Below are 18,976 nucleotides of genomic sequence, written 5' to 3'. Positions count from 1 at the left end.
ACCAAACAGGAACTAACATGCGCGCAAAACCGCGTTTGAATTTGTGGCGGTATTTCACGATTTCTGCGATATCAAATTGCCTACGTACACTGTACAGTAGCTGCAAAAAGTATTTGCATATCATTGTATCTATTAAGTTATTTACGTATTAATCAATTAGGTTCGAGCATATTAAATTTTGTACCATTTAGTAATACTTTCATTTGACTACAAAAATTTCATCATTCTATGAAAATAAAATGCAGAACCTGATAAAAAAAGCTCTTCATTGAAAAATAAGGATATATGCCTCTAGTTTCTGTAGCTACTGTACGTTGATATTGAGATATTAAAAATGTGAAGAAAGTGTGCGTATAACTGGCACTATACATGATTCATGAAAATATTTGGACAGTTACCGCAGAAAATGATAAATATATGTCTATGACATTGCGATAATAAAAGAAAATGATAATTTTTCTTTATAACATTTATTTCTAATATTTATTTATCTATGTACAGATACATACATTTGCCTATGCAACATAAATACAATTATATTCTACAGTCCGTGACCCCGATAGTATAGCTCTTCTAAATATTATTGGCGCTCTTCAAGTAGTATATTTATATACTGCCGTTCTTATTATTAGTGTAATGATAACAATTCGCGTTCGTAGTCAATGGATCATACCGATCATCAGAAACGTTATACAGAAGCGTAAGAATGTCTGTTATTACGCAGAGATCAATTCCTATAAGTGTATGTATAATCCATGCGTAATACTGTTTCGTTTTGCAGTAATACTGTCGAGTACATTAATTAGTGTCTATGTGCTGTGATGTAGAGAGACTAGCTTATCGGTGTTTATCAATAACATCTTTCTTTCCTTCGTCTACGCGACAATAGTCGAACAATTGACTTTAGTTGAAAATGAACTCCATATATTCTAAATTATCATTACAAGTATCACATTTTTTTTAACATATTATTAGCCAATAATCTATTAATTCATTTAATCTTGTTTCTACGTTATTTAGTACAGGCGAAAAATTAGAGTTGTTTAAATTATTATTAGAAATTTAAATCAAATTTAATATCAATGGCGTATGATTTTTTAAAATAATATGTAAATTATTAGACAACTAATTTCATAAAGAAACCGCTTTGTACAAAGATACGTATACGCTGTCACATTCTAAAATAATATCATAATCCTTCAATATAAAATACGTATTTAAAATTATATATAAATATAAATAAATTACGAAGAAACGTCTTAATATTAATTTCTATTGTATAAGACATATCCAGTAGCAATTAATTGATGTATAAAGTAGCCGGCCAACGATATAATATGTACAAACTACCTCATGTTCTACTTTCTCCAAGCTGTTGCAATCATCTCAATTTCATCCCTAAACAAAGGTGATTTATGAAATATGAAATCGATAAATAAAGTAAAAGCAGTTGGTGGTTAGCTTGTAAGATTCATGAAATACAATATACATACAGTTGTAATACACACGTACGTCTACCAATTATGGTATCACTTATGACAAATATTTCGTCAAAGTTGATCAGGCTCCTCTATAAAGCAACACATTTGGATGATTTTATACGACAAACTCTAAGATTTGATGGATGTTAGCTTCTCAAAAGCGACGAACATACTTTTAGCTCATACTGGCCTAAATGTCCACATAGTTTTGCGTAAACAAATCGTTAACAAACCGCGATTACAAACACGGCCGGACGACACTTACACGCTAACGATAAGCCGAGCTAAACTCTATGTATGCACCGATGAAACTGGCAGAAAATGTGTGAATACGTACGACTATACGTTACACGTTCGAGAAAAAATTAGCATGTTGTATTAGCATGTTGTGTTGGCACCGCTGAGTATCAAATAGCCTGACCTACGTTATTTTTAGATTTCGAGTCAAACTATCTACGCTATTTGAAAAAATTAAATTGTCATACGATCGTCATTGGTTAGTTGATCATACGCGCATAAAGGCCTTCATGGCTTTTAGCTGTCGTAAATGAGCCTACTGTCGAAATTATGGAACCGAATCGGAAAATTCTGTAGATAATTTTTATTGTACATTTCTAACTCTGTTCGAGGATTTTTACGAACGGTAAACAATTATGGTTGAAGTAGTAAAAAATAAAATTATAAAATAAAATAGGGTAAATCAAACTTTAGTCGTCAAAATATTAAAAGTAACGGTGTTGGAAAAATTAGTTACATCGTTGACCTCATTCGCAAATACGTTCCAAGATAAGCTGCAGATTTCTTACGAATATCAAATGGAGAAATCTGCAACGAAGGCAACTTTATAAATCCTAATTCATTTAAATTTCGACAATTTTTTTTCGACCAATTTCCAGTAGTATTATCACGTGCTTCGAATCTATCAGTAAGATTTTACAATAAATATCAAGAGACATCATTATGCAATTAACATACGCAGTGAACTCTATAGACACAAATTTCGACAGATAGTAACCTTGAAGAAATCCCTATACGTATGATCGACCATTACCATCGAGCGAAAGTCGCTTCTGAATGGAGTCAGATAATGTAAAAAATGTTAACAAATCGACCAAAGGTCTGAACAACGCCAAATCAACTTACGAAGAAAGAATAACGATTAATATTAATTTATTGCTCGTTCGATGCGTGGTTACGAAGCTTCCCCGGAGACTTGAGCTAACTATTTTGAGCTAACTTGGTCGAGCGATCGCTCATTCCGCTAGAATTCACCGCCTCGCGCGTAAAATCCTTCTAAATCATTAATATTTAGATACAAGTGTATAGTACAGTCGCTGTATGTACAGAAACCTACTAGTCAAAACTAACGTATCGAGAAGGATGGCGTCGGCTATGGGCCGGGCCGGGCTCCCCTTTCATTTAATTCTCTTTTTGTTATAAAAATAGTGTCAGAAGTGATCTTGTGTGCTACGTGTAATCGTAAAAACGAATGTGTTTGCGTGAAAAAGATACGATCGCTGCGATCTCTCGATGGTTCTCCTGGAAGGAAATCGAACAGAAGTACCGTTTCTCTGTATGTCCTGTGTGTGTGAGTTTATACGAAGTGCGACGATACAGCTTCAGGAATAATTCTGGGCGGAAATCCAACAATGTAGACAATTACCTTCATCTGCTCGTTTATTATTATTTAACATCGATACCAGAAATTATGTTAATTAAGGATAACACGAACAACGAATCAGGAAACGATCCTAGATTTTAGTTAAAAAGATTAGTGCAACGGAAATAATTAAAAAAAGAAAAACGGTAATAAACGAATTATTCTAGAAACATTACTGTCATATCTCGTACATGTATTGTGTCTGTCTTCGTGTCATAAAAAATTTGCGACTATTAGTTCACCACAATTTCGTTCATCAACCAACGGATGGACTTCGTGCTGTTATCCTTGTGCCATGGGAACCACCTTAACCGCCCATGCGAAGCTTTTATAACCGTTTACCGGCCGCCACTACTCTCGCAAAGAACAGCCCGTATAATGATAATAAATTTACGTAACCCACTTTCCTGAACGAGGAAAAACAATGAAGGCATAAAGAAAACAACAATAATTCGATTTTCTTCAGCTTCGAAATGATAGACGAAACATCGTAACCGAAGAGAGTAGTTTCGTATGCTAAAACAGCGATCAGCAGAGATCGTGTCATCTGGTTCGTTTCTTCGTGTCGTAAATTCTGCTATGCCGCGTTCCTCGATGGCACTCGAAGATAGAGCGCTAGAACACGTATTTGATTACCTAAAAAAGACTATGCACGTACGACCTGCATACGGAATTGCTCTACGAGGCGTAAGCTTGCTCGTCCGGTTCGATCCATCCGACAGTAGATCGGACATTAGAGATTCACTGGTATTTTCTCTTCGCGGCGCAGCTTGGGTGACACTTTCTTTTGGATCGCGTCGAAAGAATCTGTGGAGGACGATCTCGTGTAAGTACGAGAAAAAATACGCTACCGGTCAAAAGTTTGGAGCTCTCGGATGTTTAAAAATGTATCGAGATAGTGGAGATTATTCTATTTGAGAGCACCGATCCAGTGATTGTCGAGTCTTCGATCGGAAATCATTTGTGTTACAATTTTTTTTTTTTTTTTTTTTTTAGCACAATAACGCATTTTGTGACATTTTTGTGACATTTGTAACACAATGACATCGGTATCTCGATTTATTGACGAAAATTACCGAAGGCTTTACAAAAACCCTTTTAAATTTCAATTTGCAATCAACGACGCGAATTGGCCGAAGATTCGGTACAACTGATTGGAAAATGTTTTTCCAGATTGGCAAAGCGATACCAGACTTTTGACCGACAGCGTAGATTTCCAGAGTACTGGAGTCGCGTTATCGAGATAAGCGTGTGTGTGCCTGTCGTTTAAAGCTGCGCGTTGTACAAAAGTTTCGCTCCTCGTAACCGGAGCATTTATTTGTCCTAGAAGTCTGGCGCGGTTCCATTCTCGTTGATCGATCGTACACCTGTCATCGTCTTAATGGAACACAATGGTACTTGTCGACAGAAAAAGCTGCTCTTTACTCGCATTGCGCTTTATCCTTCTGAAACGCGTATTCTCTACGTGCTCGAGGACAGTGTTTTCACAAGTGTGTTTGCGCATCGTGCTTGTACCTTCTGTATGATTGACTCTCTGTCATTCGTAGATACATAAACACATACGATATCGATACAAGCGACGAGACTTCGGCTTCCTTAGATTGTTTGAGTACAACAAATCGACCAACGATACAAAATTCGAACGGTATCAAGGTTGAAGGGCAACCACCTTGATTTAAGTATACCGGCAATTTGTCTGAATATTCCTCGCCAATACATGCGAGCGAACATTTCCATTCTGCTACTCGTTAAGTATTCCGCCCGGATGAGGGTTTCCACGTATATTAAAAGATATCTTCCATGTTGCCGTAGCCACGATCCCAATAGCCTCCGCGGTATAACCAGTCCATTTGGTTTGTGTATGGATTCATGCCCAATTGGAACCACCTGTGACATATCCGATAATCGATATTATCTTGAAAGAGCAAGATAGTGTATATATTAATTTTAGAACGGAGTGACTGATACTCGATAAAACAAAATTGAATGAGATTAAGCTTGACGAAGTGAAAGTTTTAGAATAATTTTGAAGAAAGCTGAGCGATTTTAGATGGCCTTTTAAAATTTAGAATTTCAAAGTTCGAAGGAAATATTGCGCGCATGAGGGGACTTCGGAAGATATTTTTAACATAAAATAGATTCTCTAAGCATCGTCACACGGTTTACACTCACGAACAATTTCGAACATCCGCTCCAACTTTGCTTATCTATCTCACGTGACAATGATGTTACATAAACCTCCGTGTAAACGAACGAACGAATTAAAGATGTCTCACGATATAAGAATAATTGTAAAACAAGGAAATTCAATAAGCTAGAAATCATGAGAAGGTATTATGATAATTTTGAACGAACTGAAATATTTATTTTTCTTGGTACTTTACTCTTTCATCGTGCCTAAATAAACTAATCTAATAGAATGATTACATCAGATTGATCGATATTATATATTTTTCCTAACTATAAAAGCACAAATTCTCCTCTAATATACAGATTCGATAATTACCATAACATTTCGTTACCAATTACCTAGCACAGGAAAGAACAGTCGTTCTGGATAATTGATCGTGAGGACCCAATGTTTAAAACCAATATAAATATTCAAACGGTTTCTATGAATATTTAAACAACGTTATTATATGTATTCTCTAATTATCTATAGAAATCAATTAAACAACGAAGTCACCCTGCTGTACCAAATAAGCGAGTGAGGAAATCAAAGGTGAAAAAGTGTTATGCAATATGTTTAATAAATTATTTGTGTGACGTTATTTGTATGACGTTATGAGAAAGATCAAGTAGAAGATCGTGCGATCGTTCGATTCTTTCAAGCAGTACAATTATTTTTAATTATTTATTACCTGGGTGTCCAATCGTCTCCTTTCTTGTGCTTTCGCGATTTCCGTGTATCTCTTTGCTTCTCTTCGAGCCTCGTCTTCTCAGCCGCAGCTCCATCTTGATCGCCGTTCTCCAATTTCCTAATATCCGGCCTTAATCTCGAATCCGTCGGACATATAACTTTTTCTATTTCCGGTGTCAGTTCGTTTAACGACATTGCAAACGTTGTAAACTGGTAATACTGGAAATCGATCCGACAAATGTTTTAAACGTCACGCTAATACGGTGACTCGCGAAAGTATTTAATTACACTTACCACGGAATTTTTCTATGGATATATTATGCGCATTATAAATTTATATGCATTATGAACTCTCTAAAATTTCGTTAGCTCTGTGACGAGACACGACTGTCGTCGTTATAATAGTATTTGAAACCGATTCGAAAATCTATATGGAATTTACGAGACATTAATTGTAAACGTACAATTAGTAAAAAAATTAGCGTACTAATACACGAACAGTAGTCTGAAACGTATAATTAAAGCTAACAATGGTCTCGTTACACGTAGCTTATTAGTACAGCGAATAATTGACTGTTCAAGTGGTTTGATAATTTTTGTAAAGTGTATGCTTTCGAAATATCTTGCAACTTGTTGTATATCCATTTTCAGATTCGTTTCAAATTTCACGAATACAATTACGACAGTCGTCTCTCGTTACAGTGCAAACGAAAGTTCAAAACGTTTCTGGAAGCGTCCGAAATACTTTCGTGAGCCACGGGGCATCGAAGGAAATAAATTTAGTAAAATGATTAAATGGAATACAACTGCGGATATTTAGGCAAATTCACATTTTTGTAAATACAATTAAAAGCAGAGATTTGTCACGTCTATTAAATATCGTAGTATTCCACTTTGGATATTTTATACATTTTTGCATATTATATACGTCCTGTGAATTTTCCTGCCTTCAAATTTCCCACAAATGCATTAAACACCCGCAGTCTAATAATAATGAACAACGTTTTATTTACATCTGCGCTATTGGTTGGCCTCGGCGAAGCTTCCCAAAGAGTAATCGATCCAGGAATATCTTCGATCGTTGGAGTATCGTCTCCGTCTATACTTGCCGATGGATCGTCGATCGCATCCTTAAATGACCGTGAAAATTGTTTCAAGAAAATGTATCGAAATATTCCAGTGAAACATAGTAAATCAGAATACGTTAAAACGAGATAGAGCGAACGCTTAGACAGCAGTATTTTATTGGAATCAAATATCATAGAAATATTTCATTAGAAATAATCTTAATACGATATTTCGTAAATTTTGAACGTTCTAATAATTATCAACTTTTAGCCGCAAGATTTCTTCGAAGAATGACACGATATAATTACTATTCGTAAATTACGTGAAACATTTGCTAATCCTTTTTATCTTTTTTTTTTTTTTTTTATGAAGAGAACTTGTTGAAGTTGTTGAATATTCAAAGCTTTAATGAATGAAGGTACGTATAAATAGGAATAACATCTGATGATCTATATATAACTGGCTTTTAAAACAGTCACTTGAAAGTTAAGAACACAAAACCGATGAATGAAAAGCAAAATTTTTACCGCAAATCTATAGTATAACGTAACCAATGAATTTGTATTCATAAAAATATGAATACTTCGCTATACGCGTGTGTTTTATCTTTTGATCGTAATTATCTCAAATTTTAGAGAGATTTCCCAGAAAACATGAATACTTCACTACACACGTGTGTTTTATCTTCTGATCCCATTGTTTCAAATTTTAGAGAAATTTCCCAGGAAGAGGAAGAATCGTTTCTATCTCTCGATCATGCGTTTCAAATTGATTTCGCGTTATATCTAAAGTGTAAAAGTTACTCGTACACGTTTGACATTTATCTTAAGAAAGCAAATCTCCTTTCAAATATTGGAATTAAAATTTGTAATAAATAAATACGAAATCAAGAGACTACGATACTTGTTCATAAACACTCATAGCAGGCACAATTCATAAATCCAAAATCTTGTGCATCTATCCCTACATTTATTCCACTTTCACAAAAATAGAAATACATTGAGTAGCTCAATTAATATGTAAAACTCATAGTAAAAAATCATATCATGATCATATCATACTAAAAGAAATACTCTCTTTGAAAAAGACTTCAATTCTACTAAATTTCTATCAAATTCCTCGATTAATATCCCAAATACCTGATGAGAGGGTTTGAACGCTCCGACCTTGAGGCTGTGCAGTTTCGCGAGGACCTTCTTATGGCCAGGACTGCCCTGGGGACTCTTTGCCTCGCGTTTCACCTTCTCCAACGCTTCTTCGTACAACGCAGGGTCGCACACCATCATCCTCTCCGTCCATTTTCCATAAAGAAATAGCAGTTTCCTTTTTCTAAACGATAAACAAATGAGACTTAAGTCCAAACCAACATTTACGAATAGAAAATAACGAAACTGTTGTCGATCGAAACGCGTGTAAAACGTGTGTACGGTCTATCAGCATGCAGCTCGGTTTGCTACAGAAAATCGCTGGTACGTTTGCGAATTCAAGTGATGATAAACTGTTACCAGCTTACTCTTGATCCGTTACGAAGCCTTCGACTCGGTGAAGGTCCTTGGCATTGCAGCTGGCGCTTTTGAAACACAGAGTCGCCTTCAAGTTCGCTCCGCCGCTTTGTTTGATCTCCAAGGAACCGAGCTGTTCCATCCATAATTGGCCTACCAGCACGTTGTGCAGTATGCAATTGATATTCTGCCAAGTATACGCTTCCTTCCATCTGAATTCGTACAAAGTGCTTCTTTTAACGTTAGAACGCCAGATGCGATCGGCTTGGCCGTCTCTATTTACTGGATTTTTGTTATTTTGACGCCTTTAGTCTTAGATCTTTGTTTGTTTGTTTCTTTGAAACTGGCCGTACAGAGCTTCTAGTACAACGAGAACGATGATAAGAAACCGTAATGGAAATCTATATATTTTGTATTTTTTCCACGAAAGAGTATACCTACGTATGTGTATATTGCTGTATGTACGTGGTCACTTTTACAAATTACTCGAATGTGCAGGCAAATTTTGTTACTGTTCGAGGACATTCGAAAGTAATTCTATTGGGTTGGCAACTAAGTGATTGCGGATTTTGTCATTAGGTGGTATTGACACAATCCGCGATCACTTAGTTGCCAACCCAATATACGTAACAATAAATGAATCGGCTACTTACTTAGGAAGCTCGACGGTGACAATACCCTTTGGATGTACTTGGATAGATGTGCCCCAGAACTTCAATTTCGGGTGTATAGTGCCGTGGAATGTGAATTCCTCGCTGTCCGCGTGGAACGCGGATACCGGTGGATGATGCGACACTTGTTCGCAGACTATTCTAAATAAAGACACAGAGTAAACATGTGTGAACGAGTTCCTACATTTTCTCGATAATGTTACAAATTTGTAGATTACGCTGTTTTCATGCTTAACGGCAAATAGACTTTAATTCTTTGCAGTTGTCTAATCGTTTCTGGGATATTCTGGAAGAATAATCTCCCAGATGCTTCGTTGCAATATAATCGCAATACGAAATGTATTAGGTTGTCCGAAAAGTTTCTTTCGTTCCATAAGATGATAATAGATGAACAACAATTTCCGTTTAATATTATTTTATTGATCTATTTCGTTATATTTCTATTATTATGTTCGTGCATAATTCAATAAACTGATATAAAACTAAAAATATGGTGCCTCTATTATTTCCTTATAAAACGAAAGAAACTTTTCGGACAACCTAGTATTTCGATAGAATAATTCAATATTAAAACTTCATTCTGAATTAAGTACTTGTTACCTACTCAACGAGAAGGTTAAGAAACATCATCGATCGAGAAATTTCCAAACTATTAAATTTAATCTTCGGTATAGCAATTTAATTAAAATTCATCGAGATATTATTATTTGATAAATTCATCGAATCACAAGTCGATACTCGAATAATACCTGTCAGAGACCGCCTTAACGATTGAATACTCAATTAACTTCAACGTAGAAACTAAACTAAACTGAAATGTTTTTGATAACTTGGGCGGTCGGCTGCTTACCGGAAGTCCTCACGCTCCAACTCGTACGTTTCACCGAGTATCGGATTGAAGGGTTTGCCAAGTCTTTCCCAGTTCGAAGCCAAAGCACTTACAGCGAATGCAGCGACGTACTACGACACAGAGAATATTTTTTACGCTTAATGAAAAAGATTCTCCTTCGAACAGCTTGCGCAACGTAATAAAAACTTCCATTTACCTGCAACCTTCCAATTGGAGTTTCCTCTTGAGCCGCTAGCTTAAGCAATTTCGCGTATTCCATGTACTCTGCGACACGTTGGAGGAAGGAAAGTGGTTCGTTGAATATGACCGGCATGGTGATCTTGCTGAGGTCTTTGCCCAGTGATATCACCGAGCATAAATTCACTTCCGAATGGCCCGGAACTGGTAGCGTTGTTCTTAAAAGAAAACAGTCATTATAAAATTTCATGAAAAATTTCCACTCGATAAAATTTGTACTACGATATCCAAAGATCTACAATAATACCGATATCTACCGGCGATCTATAAAAATCTTCGTATATTCTATAAAAAGATTATTCTTTTAAATGAAAATGTAAAACGAAATTAAAATTAAAATTAAGACTGAAATAAAATTAGAAATATCCTTTATTATTGATGCAACATTACTTATGCAAGTAAAAGAATGTGCTACGATATTTCACTGCCAAGTTAGTATTAATTAGCACGTACTGTAGTAAGTAAGACGACTAGAAACTGTTTTATTATTACTGAACTGCGTGTATTTATACAGACTCGTATCGTATTTGTGAACATAATTAAAGAAATGATATATAAACAAAGCTCGTTTCGCCTACTAAATACGATCAGCGTTCTACTTTGGATATTTTTATTTATTTTTGCATCCTCGAATTTTTTATAAACGAATGAAAATCCACAGTCTGATTGTTACTTTATATGTTAGGAGAATAAATATGTTATCGTACAATGTGAAGAGATATCAATTTGGTCAACTCCATCGACGATAATTATTTGATTTCTAAAAAGTTGAACTCCAATTACACCAATTAATTAATTAGTAGTTTAATAATGAATGCTTTTCCAGCGTGAAATGAGAGAGACTCGGGCAAATCGTTAAATAATATTATACGTTTCATATTTTAAATGTTATCATACATATTGCGATACGTGCTTTATTTCCTGAACTTTTCGTTCTTTTATTATATCGTCAAGATGTGAGGAATTTTTCAAGAAATAAAATTCATTATTTTCATTTCTGAACAGCTCACGTATATTTTATTTAAAGAAAGAATAGTCTGTTTATAATACGCATAGAAATTTTGATGACTGATTGGCACATTCCAAACACAGATTTATATTTTAAACGTAAACCTATAGATCACAAAATAGGAAATATTTGTCTTAATCGATCTTGCTAATAAGCAGCGTAAAGCATGCATGTGAGAGCAGTGCGCAAAATATAATCGATTGTCCTATAAACGAGTTGCTTTAGCAACAATAATATTTAATCGGAATCAATAAATCAGCCAGAATCTGGTCAAGTACGGTCGTCAATTACGTCATTTAAAACACTAGCAACACGCTTATTCAACTTACAGTCGATGTTCGTGCAAAGAATTTTCGAACTTTCTTACGAAACATTTAACTTATCTGCACAATTATCTCAATAATCGTCTATCGAGCCTGATAAGAGCTGTATAGGATCTTTAAAAATTTTGCAAAACAATAACACGTCCGTTATTATTGATTTTCTGATTCTCATGTTGCTCGATGATTCGAAGCATATTATTACCTAACCATTGCATAATTGAAAAGATACAATCAACTAAACCGAAAGTTATAGATCTTTCAAAAATATAGTAGTACGTTCACGACATCTTTTAGAACTGATACTATAGAAATCGATACCTTTTGTTGAAAGTATATATCTAATTTCAAAATTAAATAGAACCAAATGAATTAAATTAAAAAGCCAACGATATAATATCACCGACAACGATATTGGCAATATCGTCAACGTGACGATACAATTTGACACGCTTCTGAAGTTATTTGACAAATAAAAGATGTAACTCATCGCGTTTTTCCTCTTCGCACACTGTCCCAATTTCCACGAGTCATATGTCAATATCGAGCAACAGTCGCGACGATCGCTCAACAAAATCGTCGTAGCTGCTGTTCAGGTACTTCGTCGGGAAACAGAGAGCGGCTTCGTGGCCGGCTGAGCTCTGATTCTCGCAGCAAGCATTCTTTAGGAAAAGCCTCGAAGCGACCAAGCGATCACGCACCTGTACGGTCTCTGTGTTATTTCGTTGGCCATCATATACGAGCTTATCGCGATTATCGAGCGTGGGCAACCGTGTTCCTCGAAACCGTGGCCTCGAAGCGGCTCGTCCCGTCTCTCGGTCCACCGTCTCTAAACGACGACGTCACGGCGACCAACGACATCCAGATAGGGATCAAAGATTCGTAAATCGCGTGGCTACACGACGCACAGCCGCCCTTTTCTTTTTTCTTCTTCTTCTGCTACGGTAACTCTTTCATACGTACATTGCACGGTTACGCGACGGTATGCAAAGAACCAACACGAATGAACGAACGGCGGAAACTGAAGATGGGTGCACGAAGACGACCCTTCGCGTTCTCCAAAGATGCAATAGCCGGCTATCGCCGTAACATCGTCAACTCGGATGCTAAGAACACGATTTAGAAAAGATTCGTTGGAAAAGGTAAGGTCAGTTTCAAAGGGATCACTGGATCGCTTGACATGTGATCACGACGATATAGCGCGCCTGTTTGCTTGCGAATCACGGAACTCGCGATCAGCTGTACACCCGGAGACTGCACACGTTGAGCATGCGGGCGTGACGAGAGCTCCGGCGCACCCTCTTCACCCTCGCCGCGTCCTACTCGCACCCTTCCGGGCTACACGCTTCGCGCGGCATTCCCGTCTCACTCGTGTCGCGCTCGTTACTCTCCAGAAAATATCAATAAGTTGGAGCATGGTTATTGTGGCTCGTACAACGTTCCGTTCCGTTGGACGGGGACGTCTTATTCGCTGTGGCGACCGACACGCATGTGCACAGCAGGACGCGGGAGAAGCTCGCACAGAGATTTGAATTTCAGACGCGGCGGTCTTTTTTGTCAAAGGCCAATTCTGTTCGAATTAATATAACGTTATTTAACGTGCAATTATTGCTGATCAAAGCTGTATCATTAAATTCTAAACGCTTCTAGATCGTCCTAGATTCTAACGTTATTTAAAAGATATCGAGCTCGAATGGTCGGATTTGAAACTTTATTAGGAATGCAATCATGCAATTTTTTCGTTGCACTTAATTCTTTGATATTGAATTACCCAGACAATTATGCATTTTTATATATACTCGTTATTATTAATATACATAGTTTTTAAACAATTCAACGAGTTCGATGACCATAGTTATAATCTAATCGTACTAATACAGAACCAAATACAGCTCCACGAGCAGAAGATACCAAATTTATTAAATGATCTCAATAATTAAATAGAATACTCCGAAACTAAAGTAATAAAAATTGTAATTTAACAATTTCCTTTTTCAAAGCTAAACCTCTTCCATAAATGTCACAAGTACTTATATTAGGCTTCCTGAGTGACCCTACGTTGGCACGATAAGAGTTCAGTGGGCAACAGTTTATTTTTAACGCAATTTCTAGCACGCTGACTATCACCGGAGCAATTATACCGGGTTAAAGAAATTCTGTTTAGCTAACGCGTTGTAACGAGATGACAGCCGAGTAGACGAAAGGGCAAAAGTTCGTCGCTGACCCGTGTGTTTGCAACTAACGTTTATCGATTGCAGTACACGATTACTTAGCCGATACGAAACCGTGCACGGTTTAATCGATGCGGTAACGAAGTTGTTGGCGACATGTCTGCGTAATTGTAATCGAATTTCCATAGCTCCTAAGAGCGGTGCGCAATATGCCGTCGCACAGAAACGAGAAACCAACCCCTCGAGGACTCGATAGCGCTTCGATAAATATCCTTCGTGCTCTGCGTCTATTTCCCCAGACAATAGCACGCGATGAAGCTCTTACCGCAGTTTCAATGGACTATGTACGATGAACGTTAATTAAAATTCTTGTCTGTTTTCAGGATATGGCGGCGACTGGCTATTGGTAATTCAGAAATTTGATTCTATATCCAGGCTAGTCTGAAAATTGTGATATAATCGAGAAACGAACTTGTTAACACGATAACTGTCACGATGATTATACCAACGTTAGTAAATTTTTTCGAACGATTAAAATAAAATAACTCTCACGGATTAAGAAATTTTCGACAATGTGAATGATTTTGATTAAAGATCACAAAAAGGTTAATAATTTTTGTTAAATTTTCTTATCTTAAGTATATGATAAATTATATTTTTTTAATAAAAATTATATGTATTTTCCTCGTTAGTGAAGTATGAAGCAGAAAAAAACACTAAAGAAATTTTTATGAATATTCTTCACGTTCGTAAATACGCATCGTCATCGCAACACGCGTTTAATTTAATTATATGCATAACTCGAAACGCAATTATGTAAATTCCTTGCCGCTGTCGTTTCATTTTGCGCGTAAAAAGTGTGATCAATTAAAAATTACAAAAGTTGATAAATTAAATATACATTACTGTATCGTCATTTTGTTATTCTCATTATATATCATTTAATGCTTATAATCATGTATATTTCACTATCGTAAACGAAAAAGTTTTCTAATTCTTTATGATACATTCAAGAGATCTCTTTTCCTCCCTTTTATACCTACATCTTATCAGAAATTGTGTATTTTACATATTTTTCAACATCCTAACAAACTTTTCTTACAGAAGTTTCTTTATGTATTCGCTGAAGCATGCATCCCTATTAAAGTAAAACGACATTTATCCTTTCTTGTTATTTTATAAAAATAAATTTCTCAGTTCTTCGTAAATATAAATAAATATTAAGAAATCAATTTAAAGTTGAATGTAGATTATACATATGCAAATAAAGGAATCATATCAAGTTGCCGCATAAGTAACTTCTTATTGAATTCAAAACCAGATTCTTATTGTTTCCGTAGTAGGTACTTGCCTCGAATACAATGTCATCATGGAAAAGTATAATAAGCATAATTCAATTAATCCTGTGCTTGATAATGTTCGTCTCGAGAATCGCGTAATTACGTACATAAAGCAATAGGAAATATGGATCATTTGTGTGTACCAATCTACAGATTTGTCCCAAACAGCAAATTCAGTACAACCGGAACAATAGTGCGTTACATAATATAAATACGAGAAACAGGAACTCGTACACCTGCCATTTCCATTCCCAAGAAGATTTCATTTAATTCTCTAAACGGGTATCTTCACGAACTATCGTGCAACGTACAAATAGAACGCGAGTCATAGATCGTTCGTGAGCTTCGTCGCGGCGTGACTTTATCTGACTCGCAAATTCCTGAGATTACCGCATAATCTTCTCGCAGTCGGCTAATTGGAATGGATTAATGGTTCTGTGTGGGAAGTTCGGTGGTCCGACTTGTACACAGGCAAACGCATTGGAATAAGAATGAACCGAATCTCTATTGATTCACCTGGAAACCAAATCGATATCCGTACGAGGCACAGGGGCTCACTTCGTTGCAGATCGGCCAACTTTCGTCGGATCAACGGAGAGACCAGTCAGACTCGCCGAATCGACCATCGAAAAATTCTCCAGTTCGAGCTGCGCGTTTATGGCGATCATCACGTTCCCTTCTTTCGACCATTTAATTTCAAATTTTAGCTTTATCCTGCGTGAGTAATCGTTTTCTGTGATATTTCGGTTCGATAAAGTACACTTGAAGAAACAATTAAATATATTAATTATTCTAAACACTATGGAAAATCGTTGACTCGTGCAATTGTTCGTACTGTTTTTATGAATTTTGCGATCATTGAATTGAAATCGGAAAATGAGAATTGGTTGGGTTTCATTCGTAAATGATTCATAGGTAAATGATTTATAAAAAAAAAAAGTCGATATTTTTGTGTGAATTCGTAGTTTATGTATCACGATGACTAGTCAGGAAGGAGAGAAAATTGTGGATACGGAAAATGACCTGGATCATGATAAAGAAGAGCTTACGACCGAAACGAAGGAAGATATTTCTACAGCGAAACCACGTGCTAGGAGATATCTCACGAAACATATGAAATTATACCCGGAATTGTACAGAAGCGATGTCTCGATACATCCAAGTTATACTACTCTTAAAAATCTACCTTAGTAAGGATTATTTCATTCGTGAAAATAAATATCATTATTTCTACTAGATTATACTTTGACTTGCAATTAAATTGGATAGTTTCTTAACAATTTCTTCTGTCCTTCGGTAAAACTTTATATATTTATTTCAATACAGAATAGTTTCAAAAATATTAAAGACAAATTTAGTTTTCTTACTTTGCTGTTATGATACTTCGACATAAATTTTTACCTTTTATTTTATATTCTCAACAATTCAACGTAGGTAGCATCCTATTTCAAGCCTGATATGCTCTTCTTACTCTTTAATATCCTTTCATCCTAGATATTCTTAATTTAATTGATAATATTTGTTAATCTCGTTGTTTACTTATTTTTCTAAATATTTTCTGTTAAAACGCGTACCAAACATTTAACGATTATGGCCGTAATTATCGTTGAACATCCAGCAACTAAATTTTAATAGCAGTCAATACCGTAAATATTCAGAGAATATTACATTATAAAATACCTAAAAACATTTTAGTATCTCCTCAATATTTCAATATTTAAAAAATCGTCTTTCGACAAAATGTTTAATCTGTTAAAAGTTACGTGGTCTGCCGACGACGTGTACAGAGGACCAAGAAGCAGATCAAGCGTCAGCTGAACCGCGATATCATGCACTTTGCGATGATGCAGTTGTTCGCCATCGATAGCGTCAGGATCGACCGTGTATTCAGCGTCGGGATGCCACCGAAGACATTGATTGTCCCCGATTTGCTAACCGTGAACGAAAGACGTCACATCAACGAACTTCTTCGCGACACATAACGAAACAGCATCTCATTGTGCTCCCAACGTTTATTGTGTACGATATGTATCGACATGTGCGATCGAATAAAATTTGCATTGATACATTGAATAAAGTGGGCGAGTCTATTTTCTTCCTTTAACAAAAAGGTAAACAGACTCCCGAAGCTTTCACGCGAAATCAGAAGAGAAAACAAATTCGATTCGACTAGGAGGGAAACAAAGAAATTCTCTTATTTTACGTCTATTGAATGGTTAAACGTGACGTTTTCTCGGGATAATGATAACATGAAAATATTATAATACATTTTCCTTTTGATTATTTGTATTAATTCGATGAGAGCAGAAACGTAGGATGTTTCGTAACAAGTATCAGCATGGACTCATGTCTGTTTTGTACAGCTGCGGATCACGTCCGCTAGAGTTATGGGATATGCACGTAAGTTCATCAATATAAAGAAAACACAAGGAGAGATAACTTTATTTTATGAAATTAATAAAAATAGTTCCAATGTCAGATTTATCGCCATTAAATTTCTCCAAATATTGTATCTGTTCAAGTTAGTAAAATAAATTCCATTGCATTTAATCTGTTTGCTCCGAGTATCAATCGTCTCGAACAGGTGAAAAATGGATACATTCGAAGAGTAACAGACGACGAAGTGAAATCTCTAGCTCTGGAAATAGCCGGAACCAACGTCACAACAACGTACATCTTCTGCCCATGTGGTCCCAAGAAAGTCCTTGGCATTAAACTTCCGTTTCTCATAATGATTATCAAAAACATGAAGAAGTATTTCACGTTCGAAATAACAGTAAATGTCTCACGAGGAAAGCTCTTTACTGATTATATTTTTTTCAATAGCAGTGATAGCATTTCGTAAAACTACAACGAATGTAAAAAAGAAGTATATTTCGTTTTTGATTCGACAGATACTCGACGACAAGGATATGCACAGAAGGTTTCGCATGAGCAATTTTCAAAGCACCACGCGAGTTCGACCATTCTGCACGTCGATGCCGATCGGCCTATCCGGTGGTTGGAATCAAATTCAATTTAATCTCGCGGACTTCACGCGGAGAGCGTACGGGACAAATTATGTCGAAACTACACGCATACAGATCCACGCAAACTGTAGGGTTCGACGTATCTATTTTGCGGACAGGTAGGAAATTGATCTGTTTTTTGCGATATTGGTATGAAACGCATGAAATTAATAGCTATTTTTTTTAAAGAAACTTTTCTTGCATCAAGTTTATAGAATGATAAAATATGTTTTACCAAACAGACTTTATTCGGAAGATGAATTACCCGAAGATTTTAAACTCTTCAAGCCACTTCAGCGAGTGAAATGCATGCGGGAAAAGGATGTGGCGAAAGAAAAAAGAGAAAAACCGGAAAAGATTGAAACCGAAGAACCACCACCTTTCGAAGCGGGCGAAGTAGCAGAAGAAGCAGAAGAAGAGCCTGAAGAAGAGCCAACGGAAGATGAATTGGCCGAAGAAGAGATTGTTCCTGTAGAAGACGTGCGAAGGCCAGATGAAATGGTGGAAGAGGATGAGGAAGAAGAAGACGAGGATGAAGTAGAACCTGCAGATGTAGGTGATTACGGAGACGAAGACGTAGGTGACGAACCTGTACCTGCTCCAACAACTCCTGGGTATGCCACAGAAGACGAAACTGATGTAGAACAAGATGAAGGCGATGAAGATGAAGGATACGGAGTTCCATAGCGAACAGCCCTCGACTTTGTGTAAATAAGGCGAATAAAATGTGTATATTTACGAGGCTTAAAATAACATTCAAATAAATTACCTTCTAAATAAGTTGGAATTTGAAAAACTC

The 18,976-nt window shown here is 36.3% G+C and overlaps 3 protein-coding genes across 4 annotated transcripts; 2 read left to right on the top strand and 1 right to left on the bottom strand.

Moving 5' to 3' along the window:
* Positions 1-451: 451 nt before the first annotated feature.
* On the bottom strand, positions 452-12,904 carry LOC100647189 (oxysterol-binding protein-related protein 2). 2 transcript variants are annotated; one of them, XM_048409484.1, is made up of 9 exons: positions 12,360-12,904; positions 10,289-10,487; positions 10,093-10,202; positions 9,225-9,383; positions 8,583-8,801; positions 8,209-8,398; positions 7,015-7,131; positions 6,003-6,220; positions 452-5,028 (listed from the first exon to the last, which is right to left on the bottom strand). In XM_048409484.1, exons 1-9 carry the CDS (start codon positions 12,392-12,394, stop codon positions 4,926-4,928), a joined length of 1,350 nt encoding a protein of 449 aa, XP_048265441.1. In that variant the 5' UTR covers positions 12,395-12,904; the 3' UTR covers positions 452-4,925. The 2 variants fall into 2 exon arrangements, with proteins under 2 accessions (XP_048265441.1, XP_048265442.1); XM_048409485.1 differs by having other exon boundaries at positions 8,583-8,783; positions 12,360-12,902.
* LOC100647304 lies at positions 12,762-17,267 on the top strand. Its single transcript, XM_048409447.1, has 3 exons — positions 12,762-13,186; positions 16,135-16,359; positions 16,929-17,267. Exons 1-3 carry the CDS (start codon positions 12,762-12,764, stop codon positions 17,149-17,151), a joined length of 873 nt encoding a protein of 290 aa, XP_048265404.1. The 3' UTR covers positions 17,152-17,267.
* Positions 17,268-17,453: 186 nt separating this feature from the next.
* Positions 17,454-18,973, top strand: LOC100647426 (cilia- and flagella-associated protein 20). Its single transcript, XM_003398075.3, has 4 exons — positions 17,454-17,569; positions 17,754-17,945; positions 18,064-18,296; positions 18,420-18,973. Exons 1-4 carry the CDS (start codon positions 17,486-17,488, stop codon positions 18,862-18,864), a joined length of 954 nt encoding a protein of 317 aa, XP_003398123.1. The 5' UTR covers positions 17,454-17,485; the 3' UTR covers positions 18,865-18,973.
* Positions 18,974-18,976: the final 3 nt, after the last annotated feature.

This window comes from Bombus terrestris, chromosome 10 (genome assembly GCF_910591885.1).
Source record: "Bombus terrestris chromosome 10, iyBomTerr1.2, whole genome shotgun sequence".
Lineage (NCBI taxonomy): Eukaryota > Metazoa > Arthropoda > Insecta > Hymenoptera > Apidae > Bombus > Bombus terrestris.
The sequence above is the reverse complement of the archived record's forward strand: the minus strand, read 5'-3'. Positions and strand labels throughout refer to the sequence as shown.